The 15274-nt window shown below is 52.1% G+C and overlaps 1 protein-coding gene across 4 annotated transcripts in view; it reads right to left on the reverse strand.

Annotated features, from left to right (window-relative positions):
- Positions 1-2814, reverse strand: part of GPC4 (glypican 4) — a 73832-nt gene extending 71018 nt beyond the window's left edge. For 2 of the 4 annotated variants that reach the window (XR_011101231.1, XM_068697567.1), the window contains exon 1: positions 2416-2747. Coding sequence is in view for 3 of the 4 variants with exons in the window: in XM_068697567.1 (XP_068553668.1) it covers positions 2416-2584 (169 nt within the window). In the remaining variant the exon portion in view is untranslated. Of the gene's footprint in view, positions 1-256; positions 339-2415 lie in introns of those variants that run through there. The other 2 variants (XM_068697569.1, XM_068697568.1) reach the window with 2 other exon arrangements.
- Positions 2815-15274: the final 12460 nt, after the last annotated feature.

Here is a 15274-nt window from a genome sequence, read left to right on the forward strand (position 1 = left end):
CATTTAAGAAATCACCTGACTTACAGAAACTAGTTTGCCACAGCTTTTAGGGCACTTTTTTGGAGAGGTGCTAGGAAGTTTCTGCCTGTCCACTGCATTCTGAAGCAATTCTGCAGGAGAATAACAGGCAATCTACCAAACCAGCACTAAAATCTAAAACAGAACTTGACAGACTTTGGACTGAACTCAAGCCCTATAACAACCGTGTTTCTGTACCTCCCCCACCAGCACTACAGCCCACTGAACACTCCCCAACCTGTTTGCAGCCACGTCGCAGCCAGGGGAGCAAGGCTACCAAGCATAAGTCCCATTTCTAGAGCCATACACGTCAAAACACACAGCTCCTTCCCTCATACACGTTTATCTTGTTCTCACTGATTAGCCAACCTCGTGGGTAACTGCCTTCCCAGCTCACCCTGGTGAGTGAAAACACATCGCTATCACCTGAAACACCACCTGAAATCAGAGGGTTGGTGGGTGACTCATTTCTGAGATGCAATATTCACTAGTGACCTTTAGACCTCGTGTCAGACCTCAGCCTCCATTCAGCATTATCAGGACCTAGTTCCCTGCTCGATGGGACCCCCCAGGCTCCTGCACCCCCCAGAGACACTGCAGCAGGTGAACTATCACATGCTCAGGAAGTCAACTGCCAGCAGCAGCACGAGCTGTTACCATCTCCCTATTTGCATACAATAGCTGAGCAGCAAGAGGGAAGATCAGGAGCCCTTAAACACCACACCAAAACCGAAACAGCGCCAAAACTGAACTTGCAGGGGGAATATGAAACTATAGCAGGTGATGCACCCCATGCAAGCTTAAATTTCAAGTGCATTTGTACCTGCAGTGTACACAGCAGGCTTGCTTTAAGGACTTCCACCATCCCCTCCGAAACGCCCCGCAGGGTAGGATGACATTTAAAATGTAACTTCATGAGACCTGTTGCTTTCCAAGCCAGGCCAGACACCGACTTCCCACACCCCTAGACAGCAGTATAACCCGGCTGAGATTTTCAGCACGTCACTGCAGAAAGCCCTTCTTTTGTGAAATAATCTTACCTTGCTCATCATATTTCTCTGACCCCTCACTGCAACAGGGCAGGGTCAAACCGACAACAGCTTCAGAGCCTCAGATGGAAGCCCTGCCAGCAGGATCTAGTCCTGACATCCTCCAAAGCTAGCCAAGTCATCTTAAGTAACAATACACAAAATAAGTTAAGGGTCAAACTTTCCAGATACCAGGCATATGAGGAAGCCTGCCCGTGCCCTGATCCTACACCCACAAGGGCTGGACTCGAACCAAATGCAAGGCTATTTATTAAAGACTATTTTACAAAGCAGGGAGGGCGAAGTGGAGAGAGTATTTTAACTGCAACCAGTCAGACGTTTCTCATTAAAATATTTCTTGGAGAAGTAAATGGACCCTCAATTTTACTCAAACAGATGTAAGCTAAATGCATATCATTAGTCTGACAATATAAAAGTGGAACCGACTGAAATCATTTTAGTTTGTCAGTGAAAAGGATAATGTATGCATATCTGGAGGGCACACCGATGGTAAAGATTACCCCCAGCTTCTATATTAGCCATCTAAAGGTATTTACTTGGGGTCTGTCTGTGTTGTGACAGTGTCCTAGACTGAAATGAATGCCTCTAACACTCCACATTTTTGAGCCATTCAGTCATGCATTTTTGTTATTGTTGAAAGTAGTGCGAAATTGCAGTGCATGAGCTGGAGTCCTTGGTGGTCTCCGAGGATTCCAGCTAAAAAGGCACTTCCTTTGTTCCGCGGAGAATGCGGTCCAGTAGGTCATTCAGAAGGGGAAATAAAAGCAGCAGCCCTGGGAGGGAGATGAAGGATGAAACAAAAAGAATAAAATGTTTTGGGTGTGAGCACATTAGCTACCATTTCCTACTGCTGCCGGCTGCGAGCACTCCTGTCCCCGGGATGCGCAAGTATCTCGGGACGAATGTGGAGGGAAAAAGGGGAAGGAAAAAAAAAATAAAATAAAATAAAATAAATCATTTCTCCCCTACTTTGGCAGCAGCAGGGCACCTGGGCGGGACGGCTGCGCTCCCCTACCCGGCCCCGGCCGCCTCGCAGCGCTGCCCGGGTCGCCCCCCGGCCGCGGGGCAGCGGCAGCGGGGAGGGGAACCGGCAACAGGCACGGTCCCGCCCGCCGCCCCGGCACGGCACAGCACGGCACGGCGAAGGGGGGAGCCCGGAGGAGCCGCGCCGAGCTCCGGGAGCCTCACGCCCGAGGCCGGGAAGCCGTGCGCCCCTCGGGGTGCTTCCTTCCCGGGGAGCCGCGTCCCCGCAGCCCGGGCCGGGCCGTGCCGAGCCGGGCGAGCCGCGGGCGCTCCCCGGGGCCCGGCCGAGGCTCGCACAAAGGCGGCGGCGCTGCCCCCGACTCACCGCTGATCTCGTGGCTGGGCGCCTCGCTCTGGCTGAAGCCCTTGGCGGCGTAGAGCCTCCGCACTTCGGAGCAACTTTTGGCACGGGGCTCGGCGGCCAGTAGCAGCGGCAGGCTGAGGGCGGCTAAAGTGCAGACGAGGGGCGGCAGGCAGCCGCGCCGCCGCGGCATGGTGCGGGCGGGCAGGGGCCGGGGAGAGAGCCCGGAGCCGGAGCCGGCCCCTCCGCCGAGCCTGCCCTGCCCTGCCCTGCCCTAGTCCGGCACGGCTCGGCCCGGCCCCGCCGCCGTGCTCCGTGCGCCCCGCTCGGCTCCGCTCCGCTCCGGCTCCGCTCCGCTGGCCCGGCGTGCGGCGGCGCTCTGCAAACTTGGCCCGGCAGGAAGCACATGGGGTGGTGGAGGTGGTGGAGGAGGAGGAGGAGGAGGAGGAGGAGGAGGGAGGCGGGGAGGGCGGCAGCCAAGCAGGATCGCGCAGGGCCGGGACAAGCCTCTGCAGCCCCCGGGAAAATCAGGAGCCGGGATCCGCCCGCCCGGCCAGGAGGAGCGGAGCGGAGCCCGGCGCTGCCCGCCCGCCGACGGCGTGGTGTCCCCCCCAGCGGGCGCCCCCTGCCCGTGTCCCCCTCTCCGGACCCCGCGGGGAGCCCCCGAGCCCGAGCCCCCTCGAGCCTCGCAGGGCTGAACGGCCCCGGGCTCTGGGGGCGCCCCGCCGGGCATCCACGCCGGCTCCAAAATGCCCCACGAGGGAAAGCGAAATGCCCCGGGCCGGGCTGGGAACGGCTGGGTTGGCTGCTCTTTTGTGGCTGGAGCTGTCTGTAGATGGTGCAGCTCTGCTCCAGGTTTAACAGAGCCACTAAGCTGGTGAATTTTGACGGCGCTGTCACAGGTTTGAACGATGTGCGTGAAAGACTCGGCAAAACCGACCGTGCTTTTTTGTTTGTTTGTTTGTTTTTTCCCACCAATCCTCTGTTTCCAAGAGTTTGGCAGGACAGAGGCCGAATGAGCGCAGCTCCAAACTGCTCTGGACGCTCTTCCTCCCTCACCCTTCCAGCCCTGCAAACAGGCACGGGAATAAATGCAAACACGCAAGGCAGACGGCTGGCACGTGCTGCCTTGGGGTGCAGGGAGCAGCCTGTGCGTAAGCACCAGAGGTTTCAGCCCAACAGCTGCTGCTAGCTGCTGTTTACTGAAAAGCACGGAAATAGTACTGCAAGAGCAGCAGGCACCATCCTAACTTCACTGGGCTTCGATGTCACTCAGGCTGCTTAAGCCCGGATGAAGATGCTCCACTATTAAAAGCAAATCATTAGCCTCTGACAGAGGGTTTCTAAAGGCAAGGGACAGGGGAACTCGGTTGTCCCACACTAACACCAGGTCCCCCAGTGCTCCAAGAGCCCTTGGTCAAACCCAGCTGTGGCCCCACGCATGTGTCAGGGGCAGGACAAGAGCTGGCAGCCTTTGGACACAAGCCTGGCTCTCAGTGACCCATGGGTGGAAAGCACAGGGAGGGGAATGCAGCACATGCTGGAGCGGGGAGTTTGTTGTTGGTGTGTGTTTTTTTTTTTTTTCAAAAAAGATGGAGTGGCCCCTGCATCTGGAAAGGTTGCAGAGCAGCAGGCTGCCTGTCCTTCGTCGGCTGTTGCTTTTTCCCCGCATTGTCTGGCACGGTGAGGGCTCAGTGTGCCTGTGTCTGTGCCAGGTGCTGTGCCAGGACAGTGCCCAAAGGGGTAAATCGCCCTGCTGCAGAGGAATGGCCTAGCGATAGCATCATTTAAACAAAGAAACACACATTTTAGTATGCTCATTTATTATGCTCATTTCTCTCTGTGCAACACTGGGGAAAGACACAGAACAACTACGGCAAAGATGCCATCTTCACCCTCCCCACCTCTGAAGCTTTTGTCAGTGCAATGCAGTGCAATGTGGGTTGGAGAAAAGAGCCCCCCAGTCATTTCCCCGTCAAGAGCCTCTCGGACAGCAAGGCACAGTCACACTGCTCCACCAGCCACTTCTTGGGGAACAGGGAATTGTGCTTCAGCTAAAGCCTTACGGCAGTGAAGCCAGCAGCTCTCAGCATGCAAGATGCTGCAGTCGAGGAACCACACCAAAAATCACGGAAAGACACATAACCACAGCCCAGCCTGGGACAGCCACGGTGGAGAGGATAAAGCAGGGTGAAAAGCTTGGTTCCGACCTGTGGGCTCAGAGAGGGTCACCCTGCCATCCACTGGGGCAACTCACGCTTGGCTGGTGAGACAAGCCAGGCCAGAAGTTCTCATGAAGTTATAAAGTGTCCTGAGAGAGAATAATCCTCTAGGATCTGGCCCTGCAATGTATGACTGAGTTCTGGTTTTCAAAGCACTACCTCACCCTCCCAGCCTTTATTTGAAGAGACAATGTGAATTTTAAAGAGAACTCAGCAGGGAGCACTGCATTTTTTATTCCAAAGCGAGAGAGAAAACGAGAGTGAGAAAGTCTGTGGGGTTAGAGACAGCTTGCCATTTGTTGTTTCTCATAATCCCATACCTCGGCAGGATTTAAGAAACCTCCTGAAAAACACGGAGGGTTTTGTCGAATACTTGACCAAGTAGTTAAATCAAAGGCTGCAACAAAACAATGGGACTGCCTGAAATTTTTCACTAAAAACTTTTTTTTTTAAGGAATTAAAAAGTGGCCACTCTCAAAAGGAAAATTTTCACTGATTTATTTTTTTTTTCTATTTCTTCAGTGTTTTCTTGTTTCTGGCAGAGCATTCTCAGCCTCCACACCCCAAACTTCTTCAGTGATTCCCCTTTCCCATTTCTTTCTATTTCCCAGGAGAAAAAGGAGAAAAGTGGAGGGGAAAACTTGCATTTTAGTTTTAAAAGGATGCTGAGGGTTTTTTTCAGGGAAAAAAAAATCTGACTTGCGTCTCCTTCCTGCTTCCCCCAAACTCTTCCCCATTACTATCTCTACTACCAGCCTCGATGTTTCTTTCCCAGCCCTAGTAAACACCTTGTGCCCTGCCACAACAGAGACTAAGGGCACAGAGCAGCAGCACATGGAGACAATCTCTTGAAGCATAGGTATCCTGATGATCCACACCATCGGGGTGGGGGCTGATGTCCCCCTTCTCCCTGACCCGTGCAGACAGCTGAGCCCACGCTGTCACCTGGGGGCCCCTGAATACATCCTGCCACCGTCGCAGGGGCACCTGACTTGGCAGAACCAGCTCCTGCCCAGTCCTGCTGGCACAGACCTTGTGCTAAAGGTTGGGCATGCTGCTTCTGCCAGACACAATGCCAGGGGCATCATCCTGCACCCCATATTTCATCTGCACAACAACGTTGTGTCGAATTAATTAAAGTCACTTTAAATCCTCTCTGGAGGAACTGGGACAAACCTTTCAGGGTAATGTAGGTAAGTCAGTATGAACCTTATTGGTATTGATCAAGTTCACATCAGCAATATACCAGCTTAGGGTAAAAATCAGTTCAAATCCTTCCCATGTATTCAGGTTTCACTGGCTTGATTTTAACTTCAGGTTGGTCAGCACAGGACAGTCCTCTAGTATCAACAGCTCTTAGCATTAGAGAACAGCCCAAACCCAGAACTGGCACCAATTACATCTACAAACCCCACTGGGGTCCTAGGAGGGCTTAAGCTATCTATTCTGTTTAATTCTGGTCCTGGCTTGAAGCCTGCCACAGCCCTGCAGTGTTTCCACTCATTTGTCAGGGAATTTAATGGGGGGTGGTATGTAGATAAAGATTTCAGATGGAGCCCTTTAGGAAAACCTGGCTGATAGCCCTTGGGTTGGCTATCATTAAGGGTGATTAAATCCTACACTCTGGCAGGAAAGCCTATGCCACAAGAAGGTTAGAAAGTGTTGAAAAGGAGCTGGACAGGCGTGTCTTCCCAGACACCGCTCATCAGCAGGAGCCGGCTCATTGCAACCCTGAACCAGGCGTGTTCGCTCTCCTGCGGTGGAGGAGCCGGGCTGGAACGAGGGCAGCTCAAGTGGAAACACTCTCTTTTGATAAAACCCCAAATACCACAAATTCAGAGGGTGTTTAATCCGGGGCATGTGTCACGAGGATGGGGGGGATTCTGCTTGTTGCAAAATGAGGCTTTGAACATGGGTTTCAAATGTCAATGGCCTGATATTTTAGGGCAAGCAGATACAGTGTTTCAGCTTGGGCTGATGTCTCCATTTATTTTTATCACTTATTTTTATCCCAGGGCTCCTTTACTTCATCCAGTGCACAGAAACCTCCTGCAGTAGCTGCTAGGCATTGGCTTAAGGTGTGGGTTGGCTTCTTTGTGCCTCCTGCAGCAGGGAGATGCTGGATGTACACTGCATGTTTCCCAAAGCAATGCAAAATGATGCAAAATGGGAAGATGTTAGGAGGGCAGTGGGAAACAGGCTGGCCAATGCAATGAGGCTGCTGCCACTGTTTCACTCAGCTGCCTGTTTCCAAACTGGTTTGCAAGGCATGGGGCTTGCTGTGTGGAGCTCAAGACCATCTCCATTTTAGGGAATGCAAGCACTTGTCTTTCCCCCAGAGAAGCACAAGTCATCTCTGCCCTGTCCCCGGACTCTGCATGGAGGAGACTTGGGGACACAGAGCTTTGAAGGGCACAGGAATGCACTCACTTTCACAGATTTTCATGCCTGCACTTCCCAGCTCTCCCCAAAATGACTGTGCAGCAGATGGCTCTGACGTGCAGCACACTCACACCCAGCAGATAAAAATATTCCCCAACAGATTCCCAGCAAGCTCACGTCAGTCACTGTCACTCTGGAGCTGGCCACAGCTTCCTCTCCTCCACGGGCCCCTGGGTCGCATCCTGCCCATTGCCACCACGTGGCAGCAGGGCTGGTTGCCCCCTCCACAACGGTGGCACACGAGGCTTGCCCGCATCTCTTCCCACAGCCATGCCCAGCATCCCCAGGACGTGTTGCAGGGGGATTGCACCGTGTCCCCTATCCTCCCCATCCCAGGGGCTGTACGCCCCATGCCTGTGTTAGCTTGCCAGCACATCCAACTGCCAGCGGGGAGGCTGGGTGGCAGGATGGGATCCTGCATCTGCCTCTTGCGGGCCTTCCTTGGTGTAAATCACAACCACAACATCTAATTCTCTGCCCGTACTCACACAATCGTATTGTAGATGTGAAAGGGGGTGGGAGTGCGTGGGGTGGGGCGGCTGGAGGGGGAGCAGCATTTACGTGGCAGGGGAGAAGATGAATAGCATAATTCAGGGATGACAGGGAAACAATCCCACAAGTCATGCTTGCATTTCCATCCTTCCCAAGTGGCAGCTCCTCACTCAGCCCTTCCCCAGACCCCAGGTGGTCTGGGCTATATTTACAGCAGACATCACTGCCCGGACTGATCTTTATATTTTTTCCCTTTTAAAACCTCATTCTGTAATGGAGCCAGTCCAGCCCCAGGTGGGTACAGCCAAGACAGGGGTAGAATGAAGTTTTTGGGGTGCCTGGGCCACCAGAGAGGCTTTGAATGGCCACAGGAGCTCCTGCAGCCCCACATGCATCCAGAACTCAGTACCAGGGAGGTCAGTCATAACAAAGAGCTTTGGTGAGCTCATATTAATGAATGACAAGAAAATATCTAGCAAGGGGCAAAGGACTAAAGAGGGAAAGCAGGATGCACTTGGTTAAGGGTAAACCCTCCCTCATGCTTGGCCAGCCAGCAGGGCAGAGTTCAGCTGGCCACATGCTCCAATCTTTGCATTTTGCCCATTAAAACTGGGGCCTCTCAGTCCCCAGATAAGCACATCACCCCTCTGGTGGGCTCTGGCCAGTCAGGACCAACCCTGAGCTGTACCTTCCCCTCTGTACAAATCCATCCCCAAATCCTTCCTCCATGAAGACCCATGCAGCTGAGCATAAGAGGGAGCCCATTGCTCTGCTGTGGCCAGTGAGACCATGCCAGTCCCCTCTGATGCTGGGCATCACCGTTGGGCAGTGCTTTCTCCCTTTGGGCTGGAGGCTGGTTCCCACCATCAGTGCTGGCACAGTGCTTCACCAGCTCCTCTGCCTCACCTGGGTCAAGCTGCACTGTGGTGGTCAGCAGAAAAGTAAGGGGTAGGTCCTTAGGACCTGGATATATAAGTGGGGTTGCCAAGAGGAGCTCTGCTGATCCTAATTACTGCACCCAGCACTTAATCTGGGCCCTTTCATTTCCCTCAGAGCACTCCTACCTGGGCATCAGTCCAGCAAGTGTGTTGTTCGGAGGCATCTGCCTCGCTATGGCAGGGATGCGTTACAGCAGTGAGCATGTCATCAGCAGACTGGAGCAGAAGTGGCTAAGCCCTCTAACTTCACCAGCAAAGCAGGATGCAAAACAGGACAGCAGGACAGCAGAGGGACTGCTGGCACAGGGAACTTGTCCCAGCATTGCCCTAAAAACATCTTCAGTACCATTCCCCAAAACAGGCAGGATGCCCATCCTCCACAAGGGGCATTGCTAGCCCTTGACTTCTTCCCCCAAAACTGCAAACGCTTTGCATTTTGCTCCATCTTCCCTGCCTGGCAAAGAGGAGAGGCACAAGGGCTTCCAGATATGCGTGGTTATATTGGTGATGTCTGCAGTCCTATTTTTTTTAAATCTTTTTTACTCCCCTCCACTCTCGCCCCTCACCCCCCATGGTTTGAAGTTTTCAAATGAAAATATGCGAGTTGTGACTTGTGGTAGCAAGTCGGAGCTTGCAAGGAAAGCGGGGAGGGAGGAGGGAGAAAAAGACAGAGAGATCTGATCCAAGAGCCAGCAATTGTTTTTATCCTTTCCAGATGAAGGAAAAAGATCATGTTATTTGCTCAGCGTAAAGTTCCAGATTTTCAGGAATGAAATCTGAGAGCAACATGTCAACAGTCTGTCTTGGGAGCTACAGTGGATGGTGTCCTTTGTGCTCCCAAACAGCAGCGAGGCCGGTATGCTCGGCTGGTAAAAAAAAGGCTCCATTCTCACACTCTGAAGTGGTGGCATTAGATATCAGCAAGATAATGGGCCCAGTGCCTAGCCTTATTGCTGCTCCCAACAGAATGGCCCCAGGCAGCTGGCTTTGATGCACTCATTTATTTGCCTTTTCGCAGATGATATTTTTAACCAATATTGAGGTTTGGGCATAGACTGGAGAGAAAGGGGAAAAAATGAAAGTCGTTTCATTGCAATCGTTGATCAGGAGGAAGAATGGGGAAAAAAAAAAAAAAAAAAAGAATAGGAAAAATCTCAGCCATTTGTTACTCTGCAGGCCAACATTTCCTGCTGTAAATCACCCGGGATGTGTGGTCACACAGCTGGAGGGACATGGGACATCCCGCGCCAGCCACAAGGGCCATGTCCGGCAGTGCCAGGGGCTGTCCAGCGTGCAGCCCCAAGGCATTTGCACTTGAATCCGCAGGGAAAAGGAGGGAGATAGTGGGGTCAGGGAGGTGGCCAGTGGCGAGATTCAGCAGGGCTGATTGATGTGCACAGCAACATGGGTGGTCCTGCGCCACGGGGCTGGAAGCGTGCCCCACATGAGATGGGGACAGCAGGAGCAGCTCCTGCTCTTTGATGCACTGCCCTGGATGTCCCCACTGCAGAGGCACAGATGTCTGCGGGGTGAGGCTGGCATCCCACAGGGTGATACATCCACATTTTGCACCCCTTTGGCTCTAACCCAGATCAAAATGGCAGGTCCAAGGGTGTCCCCTCTGTGCTGGCACACTTGCCAGGTACATGCCTCTTCTGAAACCACCTTCATGCCAAACAGCCGGCTCTCCTCTGTGCAGCACACTCATGGTCCTGTCCTCGACATCAAAACCAGCCCCTCTCCGGTCCTCCCCTCCCCCCAGCTCTTGAATGAGAGGAAAAACATTCAGCATTTTCTGGTATTAACAGCCAAGCAAAAGTTCCCCATGGAAAATTTCATTCTGACTCACAGCACCTTTACTTCAGTTGAGAAAGCAAAGCACCAGGTAGCTGCAACACAGGTCTGAAAGTAACCACCGGTGCTGCTGAGCTGTTGCAATTTAGGTTTCACAATACTTAACTGAAGTGCCCAGCACTTGAAATTGTTGTCTTAGCTTTTTGAAGATTTTTTCCCCCCCTTTTTTTCAGGTCCCACGGCTGCAGTGTAAAAGCTAAAAACTCACACTCAAAATATGCAAAACCAGATGGTAGGAATGGAACTCCAAATTAATTATTTTTTAATTTAAAAGTTCTTTTAAATTTAATTAGGTTCCTAAAGCAGGCCTGTCTGCCTTGGAGCCTCACTCAATACTCGCACACTGCTGGGATGACAATACCGTGACATTTACAATGACACCAGCTCCACGGGCGTTTTTCTCCAGAGCCCCCAAACTGGCACACTCGTCCCAGACACACAAATGCCACTCAACAAACTCAACACACTCGAGCCACATCCTATGTGCAGGACCTGGCCCAACCTGGCCCTGTTGTGTCTGGGCAACACTTTGAGGGTTGTCCAGCACTGGCGGAGCTGTGCATGAACCCAAGCTTCCCCCCCGCACAGCTGCTTGCAGCTTACCTGAGCGCTCCCTCCAGATCACAAAACCCCCAGCAGAGCCCACACTTTCTGTGGCTGTGCACACTTGCAGACTTTCCAACTGTGTCATCCTCACTCCCTAGCACAGCCCATACCTGCTAACTGGCCGCTTTGGGTTTTTCAGACCTCAAACAGGAGGCAGATTTGGCACACAGAGGCTGTGATTGTGAAGAGCAAATCCCCTGGCCAAAGACTCCCAGGGACAAGCAGCACTTTGTGGCACTTTACTGGGTGTGGGGAAGGCCCAGGGACCAGCGAGAAGACCCCCCTGCACAATATGCCAGACTGATGCACTCAGGAAGCACCCCTTGTCCCTCCCATGCTGATTTTATTGCCTGAGCTGCAGCTGCCCCTGCTTATGCACTCAGGTCCTTTTTGGGTTTCTCAGCAACAGCAGTGGCAGGGGCTACAGGAGAGCATCGGACGGCCCCTCACTGCCAGCCCTGATCCTGGCCCAGTGGCCAGGCACTCGCAGCAGCCCTGTAAGACATCCGTTCACCCGCCTACGCTGTCAGGAGTGAGATCAAGAGCAAACAGCGGAGTGCTAACTGAGATGCCGTGTGATGTGGTGTAAAAGAGGTGGCAAAAGCTGTCTGAGCAGCATCAGGGGAATCCACTTATCTCAGCCAGTGGACAGAGGGACTTGAGGAGTTTGGGTTTGGAGATGGGATTAGCAGGTCAGAACCACAATGACCAGGTGCTCCATCAAACAGTTGCCAGAGGTGCAGTCTGGCAGCCCATCAGGCAGTGGGACCACTCAGCCTCCTTAAAAATAAATAAATGATGTGTATCTTCCCTAAAATGATCAGCCTTGGAATGCTGTGAAAGAAGGTTTTGGGTAAGAAGCAGGCACACAGAGGTTTGAGGAAGCATGTGGGCTAAGCTACAGAGCAGTTATTATTATTACAGTTATTATTATCACGCCAGCACACACAAACACTCTCCTCCTCCCCTCTCCTTCCTCCTCTGTGACACCTGGCGTGTGGCACCCCATGGCAGCCGCTACCATCTTCCCCCAGCACCTGGCACCTGCACCCCCTGAGTGAATGAGGTTGCCCCCAAGCTCAGCAAGCTTCTCTGAGAAAGACAAAAATGATTTGTGGAGAAAACCTTCAGCCTTGTGATGCAGCAACAAAGAGAAAACGGGAGGTCAGATGATAGCTTCCCCTCCAATATCACCACAGACACCAGAGCTGGGGAACTGGCGACAAGAGGTTGCCTCGTTGCTTCTGTTTCTGCGTCCTATTTTATTTCCTTTTTAACTTTTTTTTTTTTTTTGGGTGTCACACACTTGGTGTCTGCGGGGCAGTTTCTGTAAACATCAGACAGCATATGTAATACTAAATAAAGCAGCATGCAAATCCCATATCCACATTCACAGTCCGCAGACAGTGTTTAAAAGGTGCAAGACCCACATCTATATTTATCCTTTCACCAGCAGATACATGACTGCTAAACATTTGTCTCCAAGCTGTTGTACACAGCTACAGTTCATTTCCCTGTCTGGACTTTCTGCCCTAGCACCGTAGGTCTGAAGAAAATCCCTATTGTGCAAATGAATCTTTTTTTGTCCTGAAACAGCCTTTCATTACAGATGTGGAGCACACCACCAGAGCACCTGTGTTGTCACCTGCAGGCAGACCTGGCCCTGCCAGGGACAAGCCCTGGATGAGGCACATAGTCTCAAGCTCTAATTACTTTCTGCTTAGTGAAGAGGCAAAGTGTTTGCTTTTCCTTACCAGGTTTAAATCAAAGCACATCTCACGGGAAAGGTGGGAACCAGAGTGCAGCTTTCCCACGGGGATTGGTCCAGCCTCACAGCAGCACTGACAAGGGCCAAAAACCCTTGAGACCTTTCCATGCCAGCCACACGCCAGGCCAGAAAGCAGCAGCTCAGGGCTGGGGGTAGGCACAGCTGCAGAGGACACTGCCACAGCACTCTGGGAAAGCAGAGCCCATGAGGAGTCCCCAAAATTCCCCCCACTGCTGGGATGGAGACACGATCAAGTGCACCCCTGTGGCACAGCCCAAGAGCATGTAGCTCAGTCCAGCAGCAGGGGATTGCTGCACAGACAGAGAAGGCAAGAAAGATGTAAATGAATCCACTCTTTCCCCATATGTTTGACTTTAGAGTGATTCATGTACTAATTCTCAACTTGTTTCTATTGCAACGGCAAATTCGCTTTATCCTCTTTCTAATGGCTCCCTTGGGACCTGGAACAATAGTCCACAACAATGAGCCCTAACAATGCCGCTGGTGCCGCTCCGAAGCCCAGCCCTGACCTTTGGTGTCGCACCAGAGGTGTTCGCAGGAAGGGCGAGAGCGGCTGCCACCATGGGCCCCCACGCATGGGGTCTCCCCCCCTCCCATCCCGTTGCCCACCGCAGTGAGGGTACCCTGTGGCACCAGTAGAAACATTTCTACACAATTTTTGCTAAAGAAAAATGAAGAGGTTTTGAAAAGGGGGTTCTGTGTGTCCAGTAGGAAAGATTTATGTTTTTCTAGGCACCTGCAAGTCGCTGCTCCCTGTAACACCACTAGGCATGGGATAAGCTGGTGGCAGGGAGGGATGGCAGATGGAGGAAACTGCATGCCCTAGGAGTGACTTCTAGGGCTGTGCCACAGGTGAAACGACCACGCCACGATGACACAAAATGCAGAAGCCATCCCCAGAGCAGCAGGACACAGCACAAAGGGGCACACACAGGGCAGTGCTCGCTGTGCAGAGCAGCTGGGTGGCACCCAGCAGCACCACCCAGCACATTCCCATGCTGTGGCTTGATGAGAGGCAGTAATTAAGGCAAGAGCTACCAGCCCCCTCACTGTCATCAGTCATCCGCCACCAAATCAGCATCCTCCCGCAGACCCTGGCCCCTGCTGCAATTAGCTGGGCCAATTAGCACCCTTGCTGCTCAGTCAGTAGCATTTCTGTGCTGACCAGCCAGGCCCCTTGTGCCAGCAGCAGCTGCTGGAAGTGCTTGCAGAAGGGACGGACCTAGTTCAGTTGCAGTGCTTGGCATGGGCTTTCTCTGACATGCAGCCAGGCACATGCATGCACCTTGGTGGGCTGGATCCCTCTTCTTTGACATGGTCACAGGAGGTTCTTCTAAGTTCCTCTATGGCGCTGCCCACAGAGCTCAGATGGTCACCACAAACACATCGATGGGAAATGGGGGTGAGTTGCTGCAGGTCTGACACCCTGCGCCAAATCCCAGATCATTCTGCAGGTTTCGGATCAATTTTTTAAGCCATTTATGCCACCATCCTCCCTTTACTTTTTTTTTTTTTTTTTTTTTCCCAACACATTGTTTTTCTTTCAAATGGGAACAAATACACCCAATACTAGGAATTTTACTAGATAAAGTCCAGATGACAAGTTCTCAGAAAACAGTGTCAGCTGCCGAGATTCAGCTTCAAGAGACATCATCCAATGCTAACCATAAACAACAGGGGCAACGAAATGTCTGGCAGATCTTGAAGTGACACGAGATGCCTGCGCTCCACAACAAACCGATTTCACACCACGGGAAAGGTCACCACTTTAATCCACTTCTCGGAGGAATGTATACAAATGTCATTCTTCTTAACATCTGTAATTAAACAGCCTCTTGCTTTGCTATCCACCCTATGTTTATTTTCCCATTTGCTAACATGGTGGATGGTAATATAATATGACACTGAAGGGGTACAGGCTGCTACAGACAGGTTTTCAATTTTTTTAGTGACTTGCCTGCAGAGAGGTAGATTTGAAGGGTGGTTCTGCTGCTTGGATCCAGCAGCTATTTCCTTTCTGGATGTGCAGCATCTTTGTGCACTGGAATAGTAATAGCAAAAAGGACAGCAAAAGCAAACAGAAATTGTTGGCAGGAATTCCCAAACGTGTTGACTCGTTACAAGCAAATATTAAGGTCTCTGCTAGGCTCTGATGAGGGAGGCAATAGCCACAAAACCAGGGGGTTGTCGTGAGGTCTGCAATTCTGCTATGGCAAAGCGTGTTTCTTGACGTTGGGAATGTGGTGGGGCAGTCAAGTAAGGTCTCCTATGTGCCTCTGGACACCCTGGAGCATCAGAAATAACACCAAATAATCCCTAACAGTGCTCTTTCTTTCCCATGGAGTGCCCCTGGTGCCAGCATGAAGGCTTTTGCTGGGAGGGCATTGACTGGTGGGCACAGAAAGGGGACGCAGCCCCTTGCAGCCCGGGGGCAAGCTGTGTATTTCAGCTCTAGCATGCTTTCAGCAAAACAACACCACCATGTTTATTTTCAAAAGCACACACTGCTTGACAAAATAAACGATATTTGATTAATGCCG

The sequence above is a fragment of the Anas acuta genome, chromosome 13 (genome assembly GCF_963932015.1).
Source record: "Anas acuta chromosome 13, bAnaAcu1.1, whole genome shotgun sequence".
Taxonomy (NCBI): domain Eukaryota; kingdom Metazoa; phylum Chordata; class Aves; order Anseriformes; family Anatidae; genus Anas; species Anas acuta.